The sequence below is a fragment of the Sardina pilchardus genome, chromosome 24 (genome assembly GCF_963854185.1).
Source record: "Sardina pilchardus chromosome 24, fSarPil1.1, whole genome shotgun sequence".
Lineage (NCBI taxonomy): Eukaryota > Metazoa > Chordata > Actinopteri > Clupeiformes > Clupeidae > Sardina > Sardina pilchardus.
Window position 1 is genome coordinate 23,790,978 of NC_085017.1, and position 22,227 is coordinate 23,813,204.

General features: G+C 46.7%; 1 protein-coding gene across 2 annotated transcripts in view; it reads right to left on the bottom strand.

Moving 5' to 3' along the window:
- Positions 1 to 694: 694 nt before the first annotated feature.
- vps50 (VPS50 EARP/GARPII complex subunit) overlaps positions 695 to 22,227 on the bottom strand; it is a 135,694-nt gene continuing 114,161 nt past the window's right edge. For both annotated transcript variants that reach the window (XM_062529423.1, XM_062529422.1), the window contains 3 exons: positions 9,241 to 9,362; positions 2,267 to 2,456; positions 695 to 1,929 (listed from right to left, as the gene is read on the bottom strand). In XM_062529423.1, coding sequence (XP_062385407.1) covers positions 1,810 to 1,929; positions 2,267 to 2,456; positions 9,241 to 9,362 — 432 coding nt within the window. In that variant the 3' untranslated portion in view covers positions 695 to 1,809. The remainder of the gene's footprint in view (positions 1,930 to 2,266; positions 2,457 to 9,240; positions 9,363 to 22,227) is intronic.

The following is a 22,227-nucleotide window of genomic DNA, read 5'->3' on the forward strand; positions in this document are numbered from 1 at the left end:
AGGAAGAGCGCTGCACCGGGGCCACTGGATGAGAGGCGTAGAGGGCTGCCAGGTCGCTGTGCCCTTCAGTGTTTTCTGCTGCCCTTGCATGTAATCCGCGCGCCGCTCACCGCTCCATGAGGTCATTCAGAACTTCCTGTGGCCTCCGCGTGACCCCGCAGCTGTGAGGAACGAACTTCTGGCCTTCCTCAATCGGCCGTTGCTCATGACACTATACTACTCTACCGGGCACTATGATATTCGACTGTACACACATGCTTCCATACACGTGATTACTTATAAAAACACAACCAGATTGAGCCACATTAATGACATCTCAAAGAGCTTCTCAGTTTTAGTTAGTGTATTTATTGAAGGATTTCAATCAAAGCATCCTACAGTCAATGATTCTTTTAAAACTTAACCATTTAAAAAAAAAAAAAAGATTAACTTTTGCCTTAAATAGGAGGAGAAGTACAGGATAACGCCAAGAACAGAACTCTAACTAAGGCTAAGACCCATCCTCGCCCATGTTCGGATGTGAGCTTACAGTAGTGGAAATAAATAAACAATAAATGTCCACACATTCATATACACAATAAAAGCTATAGTTCTTCCCAATACACACACCATCAGAATGGAATGCAACCGTGTGCCTGAGTGCGATAGTACACTTTAATCTTTTTTTCATCTTAAATCAAAATTTCTTTTTATCTTTAATCAAGAAGAACATATGCCGTTATGCTTATTAAAACCCTTCCTTTTTAACATAACATTCACGTAATAAGTTGACAGCTTCTTGATTACGTAGGATTTCAGGATAATTGTTGTGAAAACACAAATGCGTACAGAGTACATCAACATTTCACCCTACTGCTCTATGGTGTGGGCTAACTGTGCAAACACGTGGTCCTTGGGCTGGCTTATAGATGCTCTTAAGTACTAGTGCTGATTGGAGCGTACAAGTGGAGGCAACACAATGGATCATCCGTCATACAGAAAGACACTCAAGTGTTCCTTGGAACATGAGGTGCTTGACGACACAAACAAAACAAAACAAAACAAAAAAAAAACAACCCAAAATTTCTGGAACAGGTAGCTAAGCACTCGCTTCCGGGGCAGCTTTTTAAAATAGTCTCTTCAAAAAGGTCAGACGTCCGGTTCGCTTTTCACCCCCTTTGGGGAGACAACAACAAAAAGAGAGAGAGGAGAGGAATAAGCAACAAAAAAAGAGGTTACATGCATTCGGTCCAAAGCACTTGTCCAGTCCAGTATCTGTCCCAAAACATCCGCCGATCTCCACTTTAGCACTAAACAGAAGCCACTGACCAGCGCACGGACTGTTACTTCATTGCACCATCAGGGAACGTCCATAGACGTGATATCTGAACACTATGTTCTTGACCGTATTCTTGCACAGTCAGACGCAAGAATCGGCCAGATTCACGCAGAACTTGATCAAGACAAGCAGAGAAGCTCGAGATGAGTTGAGTTTGAAATGCATTGGTTTATGATGACTGCCAGGTCATGCGGGACGGCTGGAGCTGCAGTTGGTGTTTATACACACATAATGGTATTAACTTGTGTGTGTGTGTGTGTGTGTGTGTGTATGTGTGTGTGTCTGTGTGATGTGGATTTGTGTGTGTGTGTGTGTGTGTGTGTGTGTGTGTGTGTGTGTGTGTGTGTGTGTGTGTGTGTGTGTCTGCATGATGTGGATTTCTGTGTGCGTGTGTGTGTGTGTGTGTGTGTGTGTGTGTGTGTGTTTCTGCACGCGCACGCATGTGTGTATGCGCCGCATGTGTGAGAGGTGGTTCTCAGGGTGAATGGCGTCTATCTCTTGGGCCTGTCAATGTCATCGATGGCAGCCAGGAGCTTCTGCCGGGCCTTCTTGTTGATGTGAGAGCCCAGACACACATTCACCAGGTTGGCCAGCTGCTTCATGGAGTACTCCTACAGACAGAGAAAAAAATCACAAACACACACACACACACACACACACACACACACACACACACACACACAGGAAATGTTAACACTTGTGAACTGTGTTTTTTTGTGTATGCCATTTTTAGAGAAGTTATTTCACCTCTGTCCAGTCGATTAAATGAAACTTTTCGTACTTTACTCTGTAGCTCGTTATGGGAAAACGAACAAACATCCCAACAAAGCCAAGGCAACACAACTTCATAGCCTCTTCATAGCCCTTGCTATTGCTATATCACATTAGCTTGTGAGTCTGGCTAGCATGAGAGGCCACGGCCTATCTAGCGCTCCATCGGCGTCTCACCCGGTGGTTCTTGATGAACTGCTCCATGTCGTTCTCGGTCAGGTAGTAGGCCTTGATGTAGGTCTCCACGAACTCCTTGTCGGGGATGGGCCGCAGGTCGGTCAGGCGCTCCAGCTTGGTGAGGAACTGCTGGAAGTCCAGCTGCATGAGGGCACGTCCCTCGTTGCTGCACTTCTTCACATTTGCATAGCTGGCAGACAGGACGGGACGCGCAGAGAGAAGAGAGGAGTAAGAGAGAGGTGAGGAGGGAAGAGGAGAAGAAGAGAAGAGAGGAGAGATTGAGAGGAGAGAAGAGGAGGGGATGTTTAGATGGGCTCCCTCTCCTGAGGAATACTTTGCATGACTTCAAGGCCCTACCTCAAGCAACCGCAACCGCAGACACAGACAGACGGAGAGACACACACAAACATACATGCGCACACACACACATATAAAATGTTCCTGGGGTAACCCTCTTTTTCGAAGAAATTTGTGTTTATTTTCACAACACACACGTCAGTCAAAAAGGCGCATATGTTATGGGCTTTGCCAGGCAACATTACTCATCCGCTTTTGATGACTGATTCCGACACAGCGCGCCGACTCGTCAGACATGCTGCTGAATGAATAACGAGTCGAGAGAAGAAACCTTTTCTCCTCTTCTCTCCCGGACTGTTAAATCCAGCTCGTAAAAAAAAAAAACGCGTTTGGTAAATCGGAAAGTCCTCCAACGCCTCCTCTGTCTGAGCTCTGGCGCGTCGTTTAGCGGCGAGATTTACGGAGATATGGGAGAAGGATGGCACCCGGCATGGAATTTTGCGAGCAGACATGGTATGAGCCGAAATCATAAAAGTGAGCTAAGTGAGCGAGCGAGCGAGCGACTGAATTAACCACAAGGCTAATCTTGTCCACAAGGCCCGTCTGCACTGCCAACGCTTACTGTCACGATAAAAACGAGATTTAAGCACTGCTCTCGGTAACAGGAACAGCATACCATAACCATATAAGTGATAAACTACATCCTGTATATATAACCGGTACAGTTCCAGTTGTCTTTATAGTTAGCGTGTGGATGGGCCCATATAATGGGAGCACAAACTACATGCAGACATTGTCAGGTAAAAAGGTCAGGTAAGGTCAGGTATTGTCAGGTAAAAAGGTCAGGTAAGGTCAGGTAAGGTCAGAGAGGTCAGGTAAAAAATGAACAAACAAGTAGACATGTGTTCTGAAAACACCTATGACTTGAGTCACGAGGACCTGCTGATCCACAGAGGCACTCTGGAGCAGTGAATGGACACAAAACATCTCTCACAGTGATTAGTCACAACACTACCCTCAGCGGAGCTTCATACAGAGGCTGAAGTGTCAACGGAGACGTTTTGCCGCAGCACAACGGAGTCGTTGTTGTGCGGCTTTCATCTCTTCGTTGACCTTTTCGTGATTTGTCACAGCTGAGATCTGCTGATATGATGACTATCTTCAGTGTGGGGGCCTATTCAATCTTAGTCTCTCGGTGTTCCACATGAGGAGTCAACAAGGGTTATTGATCGCATTTTAGACTTGGTTCTAAGATTGGGTACCAAGGCCGACTCTTTCAGAACGGTGCTGAGGGGACTTGTGACACCACGACTTTACAAACAGAGAGCACACACTGAGAGTAGTTCCTCAGTGTTTGCACAGAAAATGTTTTGGGCAAAAGAACCATCTCGATGTCTCTGTGAAAATGAATTGGGATAAGAGGGGGGTCTAAGTAGTCTTTTCACTGCTAGGGGAGCAGCAGAGCGATCCTGGGTGCAATGGGCTGTGGACGTGTGGTTTTGGCTCTCGGCCGAGCCGCCTGTGTACATATAAACTGCTCTGTCACATCGAGAGTGTCCGAGCCTGACAACCGGCGCTGGCAGCCACTCCAGAGGGCAGCGGGCACGGATGCTGTGCGAATACACCCACGCACCAACAGGATAAACAAACAAATAAACAAACAAACACTGTCACATACACACACACAGAGAAACACAGACAGATTGACCGATCGACAACACGCCCACGCTAACCCAGCCACACACATAAATGTGCGCGCACACACACTTTCTTTCTCTCTCCATCTATCACTCCTTCTCTCTCTCAGACACACACACACACACACACACACACACACACACACTTCTGTGAGCAAGTTAGCACACAGCTCCAAACATGGCCAGCCGAAGGGGCTGTTGACGCCCCTGTTTGCTTTTTGGCTGACAGTAGAGTAATTGCTTTCTACAGGGCTACAGACGCAGCTGAGCTCCCGACTTATCTACACTTATCTTGCAACTCTTTCCTCCCTCTCTTTCTACCGCTGTCCCTCCCTCCTTTCCTCTCTCCTCTCTCTCTCTCTCTCTCTCTTCCGCTGTCTCCTCAATGAAGTCACAGCACCTGTGATGTCACTGTTGCACAGAGCTTCCGAATGCAAACAGCTAGTATTTTTTCTGTGCCTGAGCTTGTTTACGGAGGACAACAAATCAGACCGTTTCTAAAAACAGTCCACTCCAGAAACGCCAAATAAAAGGGACATTCCTGGGAAAAGCATCTTGTAACCTCAAGGACTAACACGACTAACACGTCAGACATCACGGTTGCATGTACATCGGCATGTTCATTAATATGAATGAAAACTCTATGCATATTTATGTGCATAATGTATGTCCTTAATGCATCAGTTGGTTTCTAGATTGGTACACTGGGACGCCTACAAAACGCCTTCAGCGTTTCATGGGGATTAAGGGATGTGGAACTAGCACAGCACGCGTGAACCCCAAGGGGGGAAAAAAATAATACACTCATATCACTCCATTCCTTTGTCCTTTCATCAACATCCCTCATTCATCCAGTCCAAAGGAGCACCCGGCTGTGTTCGTCCATCTTTTCCAGGTCATTTTGTAGACTTGTTTCGGCCCTTTGGCCTTCCACAGGGTCAACAAGCAGGAGTCCCCGAAGAAAACATCATCTTTACCAAAGAGACGTTTGTTTTCGATGGAGTCAGTGCGTGCGACACTTCCTTCAGTGTGCGCTCATTGGTGTGCATCACTTTCAGATGAATTCTTGTGGGGACCCCACAATAGGGCTCAGGCACACGCCTTGCATCCTAGGAACATTGCCACCATGTTGGTAGCGCACCAAACGTAATTTCCATTCATTCGGATGCAGAAAACAAGAAGCAGAAATATAGTAGCCTAGGCCTATTAGCGATTATTTTCCTCTTGCGATCGTGGGTTGCGCTGTTACACCCCATACACAGCAACATAAAGTACGACCAAGAGGGCAAAAACTGAGTAACAGGAACACACTAATAGGCGGGAGTAAATCCATAGTAATCCATAGTAAACTAAGGAGTGAGGCTGCCAATATGGCCGTGTCCGCAAAGTTCTCTCGTCATGATCCCGAGCCCTATTGGCTGATTTATGCGGTCATGCTCACCCGCTCCCCGCTCGTGGACAGGTCAGATTGTTTCGTCTCGGGTGCGGACGAGGGGGGGGGGGGGGGGGGGGTAATGACGCATCTCGTCTCCCCCCGCGATGAACCGCCCGCTTCTTAACCCCCCCCTCCCACTGCAGCGGCGATGATTCATCCGCTCGGCTAACTGGCAGAGGACCGTCTTCTAATAATAGCTCCGTCTCTCTTTTTAGACACGAAACAAAAAACTTGCACACTTCCCATCGCACTTCACCCCCCCCCCCCCCCCCCCAGTCCCTTGGCTTAACATTCATCTCAAACGCGGCCGTCCTCAAGAAAACTTTGGTGGAGTTTGTGTTCAAATCGGCAGCATCGATCACACTTCGCCTCCGGACGTGGAGATGGGCAGCTGCGGACCCATCGTTGCTCTCATTATGCTGGAGATCAATGTATGCACGGCTGGTGCCCTTGTAGCGTAGCGGATTCTGCGCTGACACAGAAAACTGAAGGGCAGACGGACATCCGCTCAGAGCCGGACAATTTTTATTATTTTTTTTATAGTGTCTATTTATTTCTCTTTCGTTTTCTTTTTCGTTCTTTTGTAGTTGAGCACAAGGAATGTCATTACTTATAAATGCTTTTTATGAGTACATGACAATAAAATTTGAACTTTTTGAACTTTGAAACACCCTCTGAGGAGGACGTTCACGCCATTCAGACCCTTGCGTACTCACAGACAGGCAAAGTAGAGTTCTGGCCTTCCTGTTTCTTTTCCTCCCTCTCTCCCTCTGTCCTTCCAAAATGCGTGGCACATATAATGCATGAATGGAGAGCACTCCTTACCTATTAGTTGTTGTCTTCTCTCTCTCTCTCTCTCTCGTCTCCCTGCTAGCTACCTTCCTCTGAGATAAAAATATAGTGTGGGAAGCGTTTGTGAAGTGAGGGCTCCCTGAGAAGCAAAGGGCTGCCGATCTTGCTCCTTCAGCCCCCTGGCAGAGCTGCATCGGGGTCTTCACCCAAGCATGCGTGTAGGAGGGAGTGTGTGTGTGTGTGCGTGTGCGTGTGTGTGTGTGTGTATGTGTGTGTGTGTTCTCTTGAATGCAGTTAAATGGATATAAGCCTGAGCGTGTGCGCACGTGTCCTGAAGTGCACTTCAGTGTATTCAAGTGTTCCCAAGAAAGTGTGTGTGTGTGTGTGTGTGTGTGTGTGTGTGTGTGTGTGTGTGTGTAAATATTTGAGGGCCTCTGTGCGTTGAGCTTTTCAGCTCAGCACCGTGTGTGCGCATGACGGACCCTCCCAGCGCGCCCCCCTACCATCTCTCTCCCACTCCCGTCTCCATAGACCTCCCAAGCTCCGGCGCTGCCGCGGCCTGACGCCGTCTGCCAAGCGCACGCGGCGCGCACAGCCGTGTGTGCACACAGAGGGCTTTCCCCCCTTTGCAGCAAGCAGATGTTTGCACAACTGGGCTGGGAGGGAAGCTTCAAGCTTAACAAGGGGAGCCCTCAGAGGTTCCAAAAAGTGGGGGGAAAAACAGAGGGAAATGACAGTTGACAAGGATAAGAGGACGGTAGCGAAGAGGGAGGCGAGGGGGAGAAGTGAGGAGGAGAAGAGAGGAAGAGAGAAGAAAAGAGAAGGAGAGGAGAGGTGAGACGAGAAGAAAAGAGGAGAGGAGAGGAGAAGAGAGGAGAGATCGATGGAGAAGAGTGGAGGAGAGGAGAGGACAAGGGAGAAGAGAGGAGAGGAGGAGAGGAGGGAAAATTCAAGGGAGAAGAAGAGAGGAGAGGAGAGGAGAGGAGAGAAAGAGAGGAATGTTTGTGGGATGACTTGTGGGATGATGTTTGTGGGATGAGTGTGTACAGGTAGTGCATTCCCTCCACATGGAGAGGGAGTGGTGGGGGAGTAACATGGCCTCCTGCTTCAATGTGTGTGTGGGAGAGAGACAGAGGGGACTGGTCATCCCCTGACCAAGGTAAACACACACACACACGCACGTGCGCATGCACGCACACACAAACACAAACATCCAGACAAAGTTATCACAAGGACATACAGACATGTACACACTCTAGCATGTTGTCTCTCTCTCGCACTAAAACACACACACACACACACACACAGACACACATCGAAACGTCAGCATCCAGAAACGTTCTCTGCACATGAACACAAAAGGAGAACCGTGTCAAAAGAAAAGATGGATGGTGCCTCAGTAGTTAAATAAATAAACAAATAAATAAATAAACAAACTCACTCCTGGCTCCCTAACACCTGCACGATCTCCCTGCCTACAAATCAAATCATTCGGCAGATGAAGGATTGGAAAGATGAATGGAAACCTTGCCGCGAAACAATCACTCCTGCCTCGCCCACTTGATTGATGGAAAACAAATATCTGAGAAGCGTCTTGGCCTTTCCTCCCACTGTAGTGCCATTACAGGCACGTGATGGGATTAGAATATCGCTTTTTCTCTCCACTGGCGGCACATAACGGTGGACGCCTAGTACAGGTACACTGGTTGCACACAGCATACCAAAAGCATTTATATTATTGTTGCCATGTATGAATTTGTTTATGCACACATAGGAATTACATTACACATTCAGGGAATCATTTTGTTTTAAGATGACGAATAATAGGTATTGTGTGTAAAATATATATCTGTGTGTGTGTGTGTGTGTGTGTGTGTGTGTGTGTGTGTAGAACTGTGCTCGTGTATTTTTTGCTTTTTGTGCTCCATGGGAGCTGAAGCAGTGCTGACGCCGTGCAGAACTTTACTAAGCTGACGCTTTCCTCTAAAGCAACTCCAAGAGGTGCGGGGCTTAGAGCTCGGAACATTCCGGTGCCTGAAGTTATCAGAAATGTTTGAAGCCTTTTATATAGACATTTTTCAAATCTTAAACAACCAGCCTGCCCCTGAATATCAGCTCAGAGCCTGAGAACGTTAAGCCTTTAAGGTGAACTCATCCTTACGTACCCTGAAACCTCCATGCCTTCATGACTGGCTTAACTTGCCGTTCACTAGAAAATCATGAGGCACTTTGCCATTTAAGTTTTACACCGAGGATATAATGGGGAATGGTAATGGTAGACATCGGAGATATCAGGACGAGTCCTGATTGCCCTATTGGTGTAGAAAAGTCAGAAAAGTGTTGTGAGTGAGTGGTGAGTGTACAGTATACTGTACAGTATATACTTTTTTGATCAGTCTCTCAGAAATTCAGTCTCTGCATTTATCCCACTTTGTGAATTAGTGAACACACACACACAGCACGCAGTGAATACACAGTGAGGTGAAGCACACACTAACCCAGAGCAGTGAGCTGCCTGCCCAACAGCAGTGCCTGGGGAAGTGCCTTGCTCAAGGGCACTTCAGTCGTGGACTGGTCGGGGATCGAACCGGCAACCCTCCGGTTACAAGCTCGAAGCCCTAACCAGTAGGCCACGGCTGCTCCTGAGTGTGAAGGCTATGAGACAGAGGGGTTGTGAGAGGGGAGAGAGGGGGGGTGGTGGGGCTGTGAGAGGGGACAGGGGGGGGGGGTGTAGTGGGGCTGGGGTCACTCACCCCTCCACCAGTGTCCGGTTGGCCAGACGGATGCAGTGCTCCCACAGGACGTTGGAGACGGACAGGGGGATCCGCACCTGCCGAGACACCTCGCTCAGCCGCTTGTTGAACTGCTCGAACTCCTGAGGAACACACACACACACACACACACACACACGCATACGCACAGACACACACACAGACACAGACACACACACACACGCACACACACACACACAAAGTCATTGTGAGAAACTCCATTACAGCTCCAGCATTTGTTCTTCAGCCTGTGGCGAGGCCAGTCATTTCAACCCCCCCCCCCCCTTCCATTTCCGCCGCCCAGGCCAAGTCGAGGCCTGAACACGGTGGGATCCAATGTTCTCCCTCTCAGCCCTAAAGGGCACCTCATAATACGATCTCCAACTCCACAAGCATTCCCCTTTTTGCCTCATGCCACTATCTTGATTACTATGGGAAAACGCACAGTAAGAACACCGGGCACGAGTCCTGAACTAAGAGGCAAATCACAGGCCCTCCACAAAAGCACTGCTGCTGTTTGTTAAAAGAATGATTCTAATGACCCTGTATGTCTATGATATCTGCACTGTTCCTAAACATGGATAACATAATGCGTCAGGGGCGCGTTCACGTCAACAACCACGGGTTAAAGTAGACTGAGTGTCTCCTGAAGTTTTCCACTGTTGTTGTATGATTATCTATCCTTGCTGTTGTGTATTTAAACCATGTGTAATTCTCTATCAAATCAGAGACGCATATTCTGGAGTACCCTGTGCTTCGTGTGTGCCTCTCTCCTGTACAGCTGTAATTAAACCCTGTATCCTGATTGTACTTCTTCGTGACTGGATCTCATGTTTCACTTTGGTACACAATATTTTTACCAACAGTTTCTGGAGGTTCTACCTGAGCATTGATTATATGGATCTATTGAATTAAGGATTCTTCTGTTTTGAAAATTGAAACCTGATGTGTGTGATCCCTCAACACGCCGGAGAATTGCACTCGTGGTGAGTAGTACTGGTTTGTTCCTTTTAAGTGCTACATTCTGCCTTTGGTTGGGCAAAGGGAGATTCGGGTGAGTAGGGCCACTGTCTTTCTTAACCGAATAGACATTTGTTTGGGGATAGTTTTTGTTGGGTGGTAGTCAGCGTCAGTGACGGCTGAGCTATCGGCCCTGGGCATTAAGGTCTCCCCAGTAAGAAAGGAAATTTTGTGTGCGCGCACAGACGGGCCTACGTCAACGAATCTCCAAGGAGTGGCAACATATCTGGGTGTTTGAGAAGGATCACTATCACTGGTTTGCTAAATTAGACTCTGGCAAAGTCTATCTGTTAAGAACAGATCTGTTAAAGTTTGAGACCAGTTACGCTAAGATGGCCACTTGGGATGCAGGAAGGGTTCCATTGTCCATCCAGGTTGCTATGGCTATGATTGGTGATGATAAAGAATATGACGCAATTAAAACTGATATGGTTAAAGATGGCTATCAGACAGTTTGGGGCATTAGGAAAGCTTCTGAATGGGTTCTTCAGGTGAAGCCAGATAAAAAGAAGATGAAATATGCACGTTTTTTGGAGTATGTGTGGGCTCAGAAGTCTGGAGGACTGCTCCTAGAGCCCGATGGGCAACCTGTTTGTATACCTGAACTTAGAAAAGAGTTAAAAGAGGCTTCTGAGACAATGAGTAAATTAGTTGAGGAATTGTTGGGAGAACTCCCAGATGGCATTGAGGTAAATCCAAGGAGCCCTATTGAACAAGCCAAAGCTATAACTAGATTGGCAACGTACATTTTTAAACGTTCGAATGAGGGTGAGGGAATTAAGGCCATTGCAGAAATCCGAAGGCGTGAGCAGTCGGATGGGCCCAGGACACTCTGTGATGAAACAGGCAATCCTGGTTATCAAGGCTCAAGGTCAGGGCAGAGCGTGTACCGATGCATGCCCAGAGCCCCCACCGCTCCTCCTTCCAGTAGGGACTTTGTGCCTCAGATGGCTCCTATATCATATTTACCCCAGCGAGAACTTGATCAAGTTCACAATCTTGACACATTACTTGTTAGTAATGGACGAGCTGCAGGTATGGGACACTATGGATATCCCATACCTCTGAAAGCTAACGAACTTGGTGGTATTTTGCAAACAGTACCTCCCCTTAAGATGCAGGACCCAAATGTTGATTTCTGGGCTAAACTTAGAGATGCTACAGTGAGCTTTGGATTGTCTCCTGGTGATGTTATCACTGTCATTAAAGCTAAGGCTCCTTTGGGTTATGCAACCCGCTTTTCTGAAGGAAACTGGCCCAATAACATGCCAATTGATGATCCCTCTTGGGAAGCATATCTTACTGAATGTAAAACTGTGGCTCAAACAATCATAGGGAGAGGACACTACACTTATAGCTCTGTTGCCACTTGTGTCCAAGGCCCTAATGAGTCTTTCTCCTCTTGGATAACACGCTTCACAGAAGCACATAAAACTCTAGCTGCTTGTGTTCCAGAGACCCCAACACTTGACTCAATGTTTATGATCGAATCTGCATCTAATAACCTCAATAACAAGTACAAGCAGATGTGGGCAATAGGCCTCCCTCAGATACAGACATGGGCTCAGTTTATGGCCTGGGGCCAAAGAGCTGAATCTACTCAGGCCCACTTTGAACTAGGTAGAGGCAAAATAGCTGCTGTAGAGCACACCCATACCTCCCAGGGTAGGCATAAAGGGAAGGGTAAGAAAGGAGCTTGTTACCAATGTGGTCAAATGGGTCATTGGGCTAAGTATTGTCAGAACTCCCCTCAAAAACAAAAGCAAAAATCACCTGACACTGAGACAAACTCTCAGCTCATGTCTCTGCTCAAGAGCCTGGCTAGAGCCAATCTCAACCACTCTGATGATTAGCGCCAGGTGGCCTCCCTGGCAGGTTCACATTCTGACACTCGCCCCTTTGTTAACGCGACTCTTGGAGGCCGGGATTGCATTATGCTAATTGACACTGGAGCGTCTGTCTCAATAACTGACTTTGATTTACCCATCACAAACAAGACTAACACATTTGAAGGGCTAGGTGGCTGTGTTACTTTTAATCTTTCTGAGCCTGTACCATTAACTTTTCCCCCTCTGTGTAATGTGTTTTGGATACAGATTTGGGTAGGACCCACTAATCTAGGCAGTATACTAGGAATGGATTTGCTGAGTGAACTTGAATGCTCAGTACTCCTCCCCGGCCGGGTGATGGATGGAGCACGGTTTGCATCTCCAGTTCCTATTATCACAGACAGACATAAAGGAATAGCTGCCCTAAAAGAAAGCCATTTACAAACCAACCCTGTTCTTAAGCTACTCATAACTCTGTTTCCAAGGCTTTGGACCACTGATAAGCATGCGGTAGGGTGCATACCAATCACACCAGTACGAGTTTCAGGGCCAATGCACAAACCAGTCAGGCAGTATCCTCTGAAGCGAGCTGCAGAAAAGGGAGTGAAGGAAATTGTTGAACAATTGGAAGTTGAAGGTGTAATTAAAAGATGCACCTCGCCTACAAATTCCCCTTTGTGGCCAGTTCCACGACCAGATGGGTCGTGGCGATTGACTGTTGATTACACAGCATTAAACAAGGTCACACCTCCCAGGCATGCTATAGTGGCTAACCCGGCCACTCTGTTGTCTCAATTAAACCCTTCATTCACTATGTTTTCTGCCCTGGATGTCTGTAATGGGTTTTTCAGCATTCCAATTGATGAAAGAGACCAACCCAGATTTGCATTTACTTGTGACAGCCACCAATACACCTTCCGAAGGTTACCACAAGGGTATGTAGACAGCCCCTCAATTTTTCACCAGGTATTGGCACAGGTGCTAGCACCTGTGCGGGCTGACTTAACCTCCTCATCACTCCTCCTCAATTATTGTGACGATATTCTATTATGTAGTACCTCCCCTGACAAACACTTGTCAGAACTGACTCAATTGTGCCAAGTTTTGCAGGACCAAGGAATACTACTGAATCCCAAAAAGGTGCAGTGTGCTTTACCAGAAGTGACATACATGGGACAGAGAGTTGGGAACTCTGGCCGCCGGGTGATTCCAGAGAGAGTGAAGGCAATCCTGGCTCTCCCAAGACCAAACACAATCAGCGGGGTCCGCGAAATAATGGGTATGTTTAACTATGTCAGATTACACATTCCTGATTTTGCTGACATTTCACGCCCACTAGTTGACCTGTTGAAAGGTGGACACCCTGGCCGTGCCCAGATCGAATGGTCTGCAGAGGCGGATGAGGCATTCACTTTATTAAAGCAGGCAATGGCTTCTTCACCTGTGTTGGCGCATCCTGACCCTGGTAAGCCATTCCACTTGTGGGCTATGCCCTCTGATACATTCTATTCCTCAGTTCTCTGCCAAACAAATCAACAAAGCCAGAAGCCCTACAGACCGATAGGATACTTCTCTTGCAAAACACCCCCTGCTCTGCAAGGTCAGCCTGTATGTGTACAGACTCTGGATTGTTTTGATTGGGCCTTGAAGGCCTCTGAACTCTACACAGGTTTTGCTCCAGTAATTCTTCACACACAGCACAGGTTTGTGAAGCTGCTGGGTGAAAGCACCATAAAGACTATCTCTGCGCAACGGAGAGGTAGATGGGAGACCAGCCTGTTTGATCCCAGAGTGTCCGTTCAGACTGAGGATGCCCTCATCTTTGGGAACGCACTGAACCATGCTGAAGGTGAGCCACATGATTGTGACTACATTATGATGAACCAAGCCGAGGCAAACGTGGGCACGGAGCCCATACCCGGTGGCAGGGACATTTTTGTTGATGGCAGCTCATACATGCGTGATGGTGAGAGACTGACGGGATGGGCTGTTGTTGAGGGGGATAAAGTTCTGCGGGTGGGGGCCCTGGAAAGGGGTGGTGCACAGGTGGCAGAACTGGTTGCCTTGTCTAATGCTTTAAAAATAGCTGCACAGTCGGACATTCCGGTTAATTGTTACACTGACTCTGCCTATGCATACCATGCGACCCATACCTGGGGTCCAGTCTGGAAAAGCCGCAATTACACTACTGCAGCCGGTGCACCGATTGCCCATAAGGCTGAAATTATGAAACTTTTTGATGCTCTAACACTCTTAACTCCCTCCAAGTGTTCTGTTATCAAGGTTACAGGACACAGTGTGCAAGTCGAGGACACATTGGCACAAGGTAATGATCTGGCCGACAGAGCTGCAAAGGCAGCTGCTTCAGATCACAAAAGGGGGAGAATAAGTGAAAACGGTGTTAGACAAACTAATGATAATGAAATTAACACACAGGCACCGCAGATAGCAACATTTTCATGTACAGAGTTGATAGACCTGTCTGATTTACAGAGAGCTTATCCAAGTACAAATGAATATCTTGACCAAATGATGTCTGCAGACTGCTGTTTCTCAGAACAGGGATTGTGGATGAAGGATGAGAAGGTTGTCATGCCACCCCCACTGGTGCCACTACTCTTACGAGATTACCACCAATTGGCTCATACAGGAGTATCTACAACTTGCACGTTGATTAAGGTACACTGGTATGTTTTTAATTTGATGTCGGAGATGGAACAAGTTGTGAAAACTTGTATCAGCTGTGCTAAGACGGCGCCATACACACACAAAAACAAACTGATAATGGGACATGATGAGAGACCTCACAAACCATTTACTCACATACAAATTGATTTTGTTGGTCCGCTGCCAAAGTCAGAGGGTTATGAATACTTGTTGGTCTGCATCGACAGATTCAGCCGTTGGGTTGAAGGTTTTCCATGCCGTAAGGCTACGGCAGACACTGTTGCAAAAATACTTTACACACAGATTCTGCCTCGTTGGGGATTTCCCCTGCAGATTGACAGTGACAAAGGCTCACATTTTACGGGAAAGGTTTTAACAACTGTCTTGAAGAATTTGGGAATAAAACAAAAACTTCATATTCCCTACCGTCCTCAGAGTTCTGGCTATGTTGAGAGCCACAACCGTGTGCTTAAGACTGGCTTAAGGGCCCGTCTGGAGCAATATGGAGGTAAATGGACAGCCCATTTACCTGTTGTATTACTGATACAACATAACACTCCAAACAGAACCACAGGCCTCAGCCCGGCCGAATTGATGTTTGGAAGAAATCTTACCCTACCACACGATCCTATCCTCACTGCTGAGGTGGGAAAGGACAGCCACAGGATTGTGTTGGAAGCGTATTGTCAGGACCTTTCAAAACTACTGCGTGATAAACAATTACTGGCAAGAATTAGACAGGATAGAAAAGATGGCCTGGAGATTGCCACAGGGCGCAGAGTTTTTCAAGAAGGCCACAAGGTCATGCTGAAAAGATTTGATTCAAAAGGGCCGCTTGAACCTGGATGGAAGGGACCATATGAGATTATTATGTTGACTGACACTTCTTGCTTCCTCTCTCTAGGTAACGGAAGGCATCGATGGGTGCACTTGTCACAAGTAAAACCATATGCATAACTGAATTTAAAGTGTGTTACAGATTTCAGACAGCTGGCAAAAGGGAGAGGTTGGAACAACCTCTTCTGCACATCACCACACTTTCCTGTCCTAGACAGGCCACAGCCCTGTCCCGGCACTCCTTTTGGAGGTGTATTGCCAAAGTTCCCACATCGCACTCAAACAAGTGGGATAGACCCGGCTACACACGCCCTTGAGGACAGCCTGTCTACAGAAGCAGGCACATCAAGGGGGATACACTTCAACGGTGAACACCGGTGTTGGCGGTTGCTCCACACTTACAACAGGGGATGCATTCCTACATTTTCTCAATGAAATTGGATCGACTTCTTCTAGTATAGCAGACCTGTGGTACCAACGGGGTAGAAAACGCCCTCCACAGAGTCTGAAAGGGGGGAAGGGAAGTCCACCCAACCCTCAGATTAGGAAAAAAAAAAAGAAACAGAAGAGGATTTGCCACTACAATTGAGAAGAACTGTCTCTGGTGAAGAGGATTTTGGTTAGGGCGACAACAACAAGGGTGTTGACCCCACACTGATAGCACACACACACAGTGGCCAGTCGCAAAGGCTGTTTTGCCACCTCACATACCGTAGCTTGCACTCTGTTTTTGGACGTTTTTCAGATCAATCTGTTGCATGAAGGACATTTTCAGATAAAGAAGCTACACTGATAAGAAGAAAAAAAAAAAAAAAAAATGTTGATTACTGTGCTGTTTTGCTTGCTAACCTTCTTTCCTTCAGGACATGGGCTCTGGCCAGATGATATGATCCAGTTCAATTGTACGGCAGGGCAGTGCCTGCCTCTGGATTGCCATGTCTATATTTTGGATTGTACAGGGGGATATGTGCGCATTAGTGAAACAGAATATGCTGTGACCTTTTCTAACGATATAGGTCACGTGTCAGTTCATTTCCCCTTTGGTAGTAATGTTCATACTCCATTCTGGTGCTATAGGGAATTTAATGCACCCAGTGCAAGACATACTCCTTGTGATGTTCCTGATTATATCTATAAGAATATTAAGCCAGGTATACAGTGCCATACGCGCCTTATGCCAGAAAAGTGTGAAGTAAAAGCTCCACCTACCAAGATACCTATGAAGAAGAAGGCTAGGGCTAAAATGGCCCTTCTGGCCATTCCGGACACAAAGGCTGCTGTCCCACCACCTGCCCAGGTAATCTCTAGTGGTCACCCTAGCAATTTAGCTCCTATTGATTCCAATGATGCTGAAAATTTGGCTCTAGTGATGTCTAGAAATGTAGCATCAAAATTGAATAAATCTGACTGTTACGTATGTCATCTGTTACCAACTGATGGGCGCGGATGGCCTATGTATGCTGCCCCTTATGGGCAAGACGATTGGTGGACACTTAGAGACTGCGATAATGGTCCGCTGACCAAGGTAGTGGATATGACGGCATTGGCAAAAGCTGGACGTTTCACCTGGCACCCTAAGTGTTCAGATGAGAATATTCGCATTGATTTGATAACTGATAGTTATACTACGGCACGTGCGGCAACCGCTGGCCAGGCCTTAGAGGATCTTTGCCGAGAGAATAAAACATTGCCATGTCAGTGGGATCCTGAAAAGGTAAGATTGACCAGTTGGACCCACAAGAAGTATCCAGCTCCTGGACTCTTGACTAATGATTTTGTAGGTACTTTTATTTACAACACATCCACAGGGTCTTGGCAGTGTGATTGGCAGTCCACAGAGATTGTCACTCCATCCGGAACACGAATGAGTAAGCTCACATCTTACACATGTGGTTCTAAGTGCATTAACCCCCCTCAATCTAAATGTCCAGAGAATAATGACCCAAGAGCTATTGCACCTATTTCAGCTATTTCTGTAACCTCACGAGTTTGCCTGTCCTTTAAGGGTACGGGACTGAAGTTAGGAAATTCAGAATGTGATAAACTCATCCCTGCGGAAAAACTCAAAACACCCTTAGCTGCACCAAAGTGGTCTGCATTTGCATGTGGTAACACTGCCTATGCTGCCATTCCGGCAGACGCCTCCGGGGTCTGCTATTTAGCCCACCTGGTCCCTCCGTCACGAGTCGTCTCTAAGAAGGAGGTGGAATCAGCTCCTGATGACTCACCTAAGCGTAAACGCGATATAGGGGAGACTGAGGAATGGTTAGGAGTCCTCTTTGCTCCACTTGGTGTACGTGACCTACAGAAGGATGTTAAGGGACTTAGGGATGCCTATGAGAAAACAGAAAATGAAACTCTTAAAGCTATCCGGAATATACAGGTTGAGGTCACCCAGATTCGGGGAGTATCACTTGAAAATCGCATGGGCATGGATCTTCTCTATGCATCACGTGGAGGTTTATGCAGAGTTCTGCGACGTAAAGAGTGTTGCGTCTATATTTCTGATGCCTCTAAATCGGTTGATAATCTGAAAAAGGTGATACACCAATCTGAGGAGGAGATCCATAAGAATAATGGAATTATTCCAACCTCTTGGCAAAAGGATATAGATGACTTTCTGAATAGTTTAAGGGGATGGACCAAATATATTCTTTTTGGCTTATTAGCTCTTGTTGTGATTATCTTGTTGATTTGCTGTTTGATTTATGGTAGTTGTTATTGTACACCAGTCATATGCAGGTGTTTTTCACGGTTAATTAAGAAATCTGTTGAAACTAGTCATGAACCTAGTTATGTACCTGCTTATTTGGATCTGAGTAACTTGGATGAAACAATTGTATAATCATATATATATTTTGTGTATTTCCTAGTGGTGGTATTTAATGAATGTTCCAGCCAATAAGGCTGCAAAAGGGGGACTGAGAGAAAATGGAATTGATCATTCAGTTTAATATTCTAAATATGTGGTTTAATGTCTGCATTAGGCCCATATTCCAATGTGTGATTTAAAGCTTTGTCTTTCTCACTAGTGGGTCACTTTGACATACTAAAAGAATGATTCTAATGACCCTGTATGTCTATGATATCTGCACTGTTCCTAAACATGGATAACATAATGCGTCAGGGGCGCGTTCACGTCAACAACCACGGGTTAAAGTAGACTGAGTGTCTCCTGAAGTTTTCCACTGTTGTTGTATGATTATCTATCCTTGCTGTTGTGTATTTAAACCATGTGTAATTCTCTATCAAATCAGAGACGCATATTCTGGAGTACCCTGTGCTTCGTGTGTGCCTCTCTCCTGTACAGCTGTAATTAAACCCTGTATCCTGATTGTACTTCTTCGTGACTGGATCTCATGTTTCACTTTGGTACACAATATTTTTACCAACATTGTCTAACCCAGACCACACAGACAACCCGCTGCCAACCTGCCACAGGCATCGCAGAAGCCATCTCTTCCATATTGTAATGGAACTCCCCGCACCGCACACGCACACGCACATCCCAGAAACCTCTGGACACAACAGCGTGTGTGACTGCCCTTTTTGGCAGGCTGCATGCGTGTACGCGCACACACACATGCACACACACACACACGCACACACGCACACAAACACACACACACACAAGCACACATTCACACACACACACAAGCACACAAGCACACATTCACACACACACACACACGCACGCATACACACACACACACACACACACGCACGCATACACACACACACACACACATAGATTGCTCACAGAAGTGTTGACTCAGCTGTATGCTGGCTCAGGCTGGCTGGCTTCTCTCTTTTGTACAAAAAATAAGAAAAGAAGCAATCTTTGCTGGACAATATCGTTTGGTAGCACAGAGAGTCTGCCAATAACTACTTCCACAGTGTTTGAGAGGCTTCCATTAAAGAGCAGTTTTAGGTCTTCGCTGATATCCTATACTGTACATAGCGAGTTATTAAACAAATCAAATTATTTTCGTAAAGTCGTGAAAACATTCAAACTGAACTGCCCAAAAGCTTTTAATGTCCGGGCTGAGTGATGCACGTTAACTAGATAAATACAGTATGTGTAGAAAAGATGCATGTGGACATAGTGGTGATTTATGGGAAGCTCACATTCAGATTATGTCCAGTGTTATCATACCACTCAGACAGGTCTCATGCTATACACACACACACACACACACACACACACACACACACACACACACACACACACACACACACACACACACACACACACACACACACACACACACATACACACACACACACACACACACACACACACACACATTAAAAATGGGACAAATCATTCACTATTATTCTCTCATTAATCATCCATGCCAAAAGCATGTGACTGTGCGTTTATAAATAAGCTTCAGTTACTGTATGCACTCCCTCTGACGCAAAGATAGGAATTGATGATCTTTTAAACAGAAATTAATTTGCTCCAATAACACCGTGAGCAAAACAGATTACAAATAGGATATAGCTATACATAGGTCTGTTTACATTGACACGACATAACGAGGGCTGAGAACCAAAGGGGCGTACAGTAAGTGACATTTCACCAACTTTACAGGAGAGCCAAAACAAATCTAACTGCTTCTATAAAGTTCAGAGTTAAAGACCTTTGGTTCTTGTTCAATAACTACTGTATATATTTAGAAATATTTTACTTCTATAATTTTGTAAGCTAAGAGAGCTCCTTGGTTCTCAGCCCTCGATAACACACAGTGAGGAATGCGCATTGGTGATGACATGCAGGAGGAACGATCGGTCAAGCCAGTGAATGACCAGTGGAAATGTTTGTTTTCCGACCCCCAAACACCCACACAACTGTGCAATTAGACCGCAGCTCCAATCAGGGCACATTTGCCCAGCCCTGCGCTCCATTGTTACGGGACACACAACTGAGAGGTGCTACTTTTTTCTCCGAGACTCGCATTCTGAAAACGCACCCAATCTAAATGCAAATATCAACTCGCTCTAATAGCAATTCATGTGTGTGTGTGTGTGTGTGTGTGTGTGTCTGTGCACAGACAGTGGTCTCTGGAAGTACGTGCCTCACAAATTAAACTGCTGAACAGCTTCGGAACAAAAAGTTTAACGAACGACCCGAGAAAAAAAGGAGGTAAAAATAAAAGAAATGATGAGCTGCTCTCTCTCAGGGGATCACCTTCTGTGCTGGAGTGAGCAGGCTTTTCCCGGCCATTAGCTTTTGCAGACACTACCATCCTCCTCGCCGTAGCCTTTTAAAGTCAAGCATTATAAATAAACGATGAGCCGTTTCAAGACCTATTCCCGCATTAATTGCACCCCATATTTAATTCAAGTCTAAGAGCGTCTGAGTAGACTGAGCCAAAGATGAATAAAAAAAACAACAAAAAAATTAAATATCATTAAGTAAGGAAGGGGGGGGGGGGGGGGGGGCAGGGGGGGACGATGAATTGGGAGTGAATCTGGGCTCTGACACTTAGGTGAGGGGGGCATGGATGATGTAGAGCTCGGAAGATTCCATCAGTGAGGAGAGTGGGGGGGGAGCGGAAAGAGGGTGTTATCTTTTCACTGTGGGCCGGGTCCATGGTGCAGATGGAGGAGAAGGATGAAGAGAGCCGAGAGGGAGGGAAGGAGAGAGAGAGAGAGAGAGAGAGAGAGAGAGAGAGAGAGAGAGAGAGAGAGAGAGAAAGGGAAAGTTCCGCCACAGCGCAGTTCAGGACTTATGTAAATAAGCCTTTCACTCGACACACGATTATGCATATGTGGGGAACACTCGCTGGGGCTTGGTGTGCAAATAAGCTTCACTTATAATTTAATTGTTTAAAAAAAAAAAAACGAGTGTGAGAAAGAGAGAGCGCGAGCGCGCGAGAGCGAGTGAGGAGTCCCATCTGTTCACACCGCAATCACCCAGTGCAACTCACGCTCTCTCTCCCTGCCCTGGCATGCGCCATGCAAATAGCTCTGTGACTCCCCATCCAGAATGCACTGCAACGGAATGAATGAAAGGGGCATAAATAGAGATTTTCTGAGAGAGAGAGAGAGAGAGAGAGAGAGAGAGAGAGAGAGAGGAATGGCGAGAGCGTTTTAGGCAGATACAGACAGAGAGATAATGTGAGCGTATTAACCATAACGACAGAGCGAGAAAGGCCATAAGATAGAAACAGCATTTCTGTGCTTGTGTGTGCGCTTGTGTGTGTGTGTGTGTGTGTGTGTGTGTGTGTGTGTGTGTGTGTGTGTGTGTGTGTGTGTATCGGTTTGTGAGTAAACAGTCAGAGCACATGAAGCCACATATATGGTCAATTTCTCTGCTTCCCAACTTCCAGAGTGAGAGAGCGACTTTTAGAAAAAGACGAGGCCGACGAAGCCAGACTCTTCCGGCCGCACGTCCCTGCGGCTGCCATTTCCAATCGCTCATATCCTGGCAAATAATTGATAAGCGCGACCTTCTCCGTCAGGAGGCCAAGGCAGGCGGCCAAGCGATTAAGGCGGGGGTACAGGACAGATGAGAGCTTCCGACACAGATCTCTCACCTCTCGCTGAGAGGCCAGGCCTCGAGGAGGGGGAGGGGGAGGGGGGGGTTAGGGGGAGAGGAGAGGAGAGG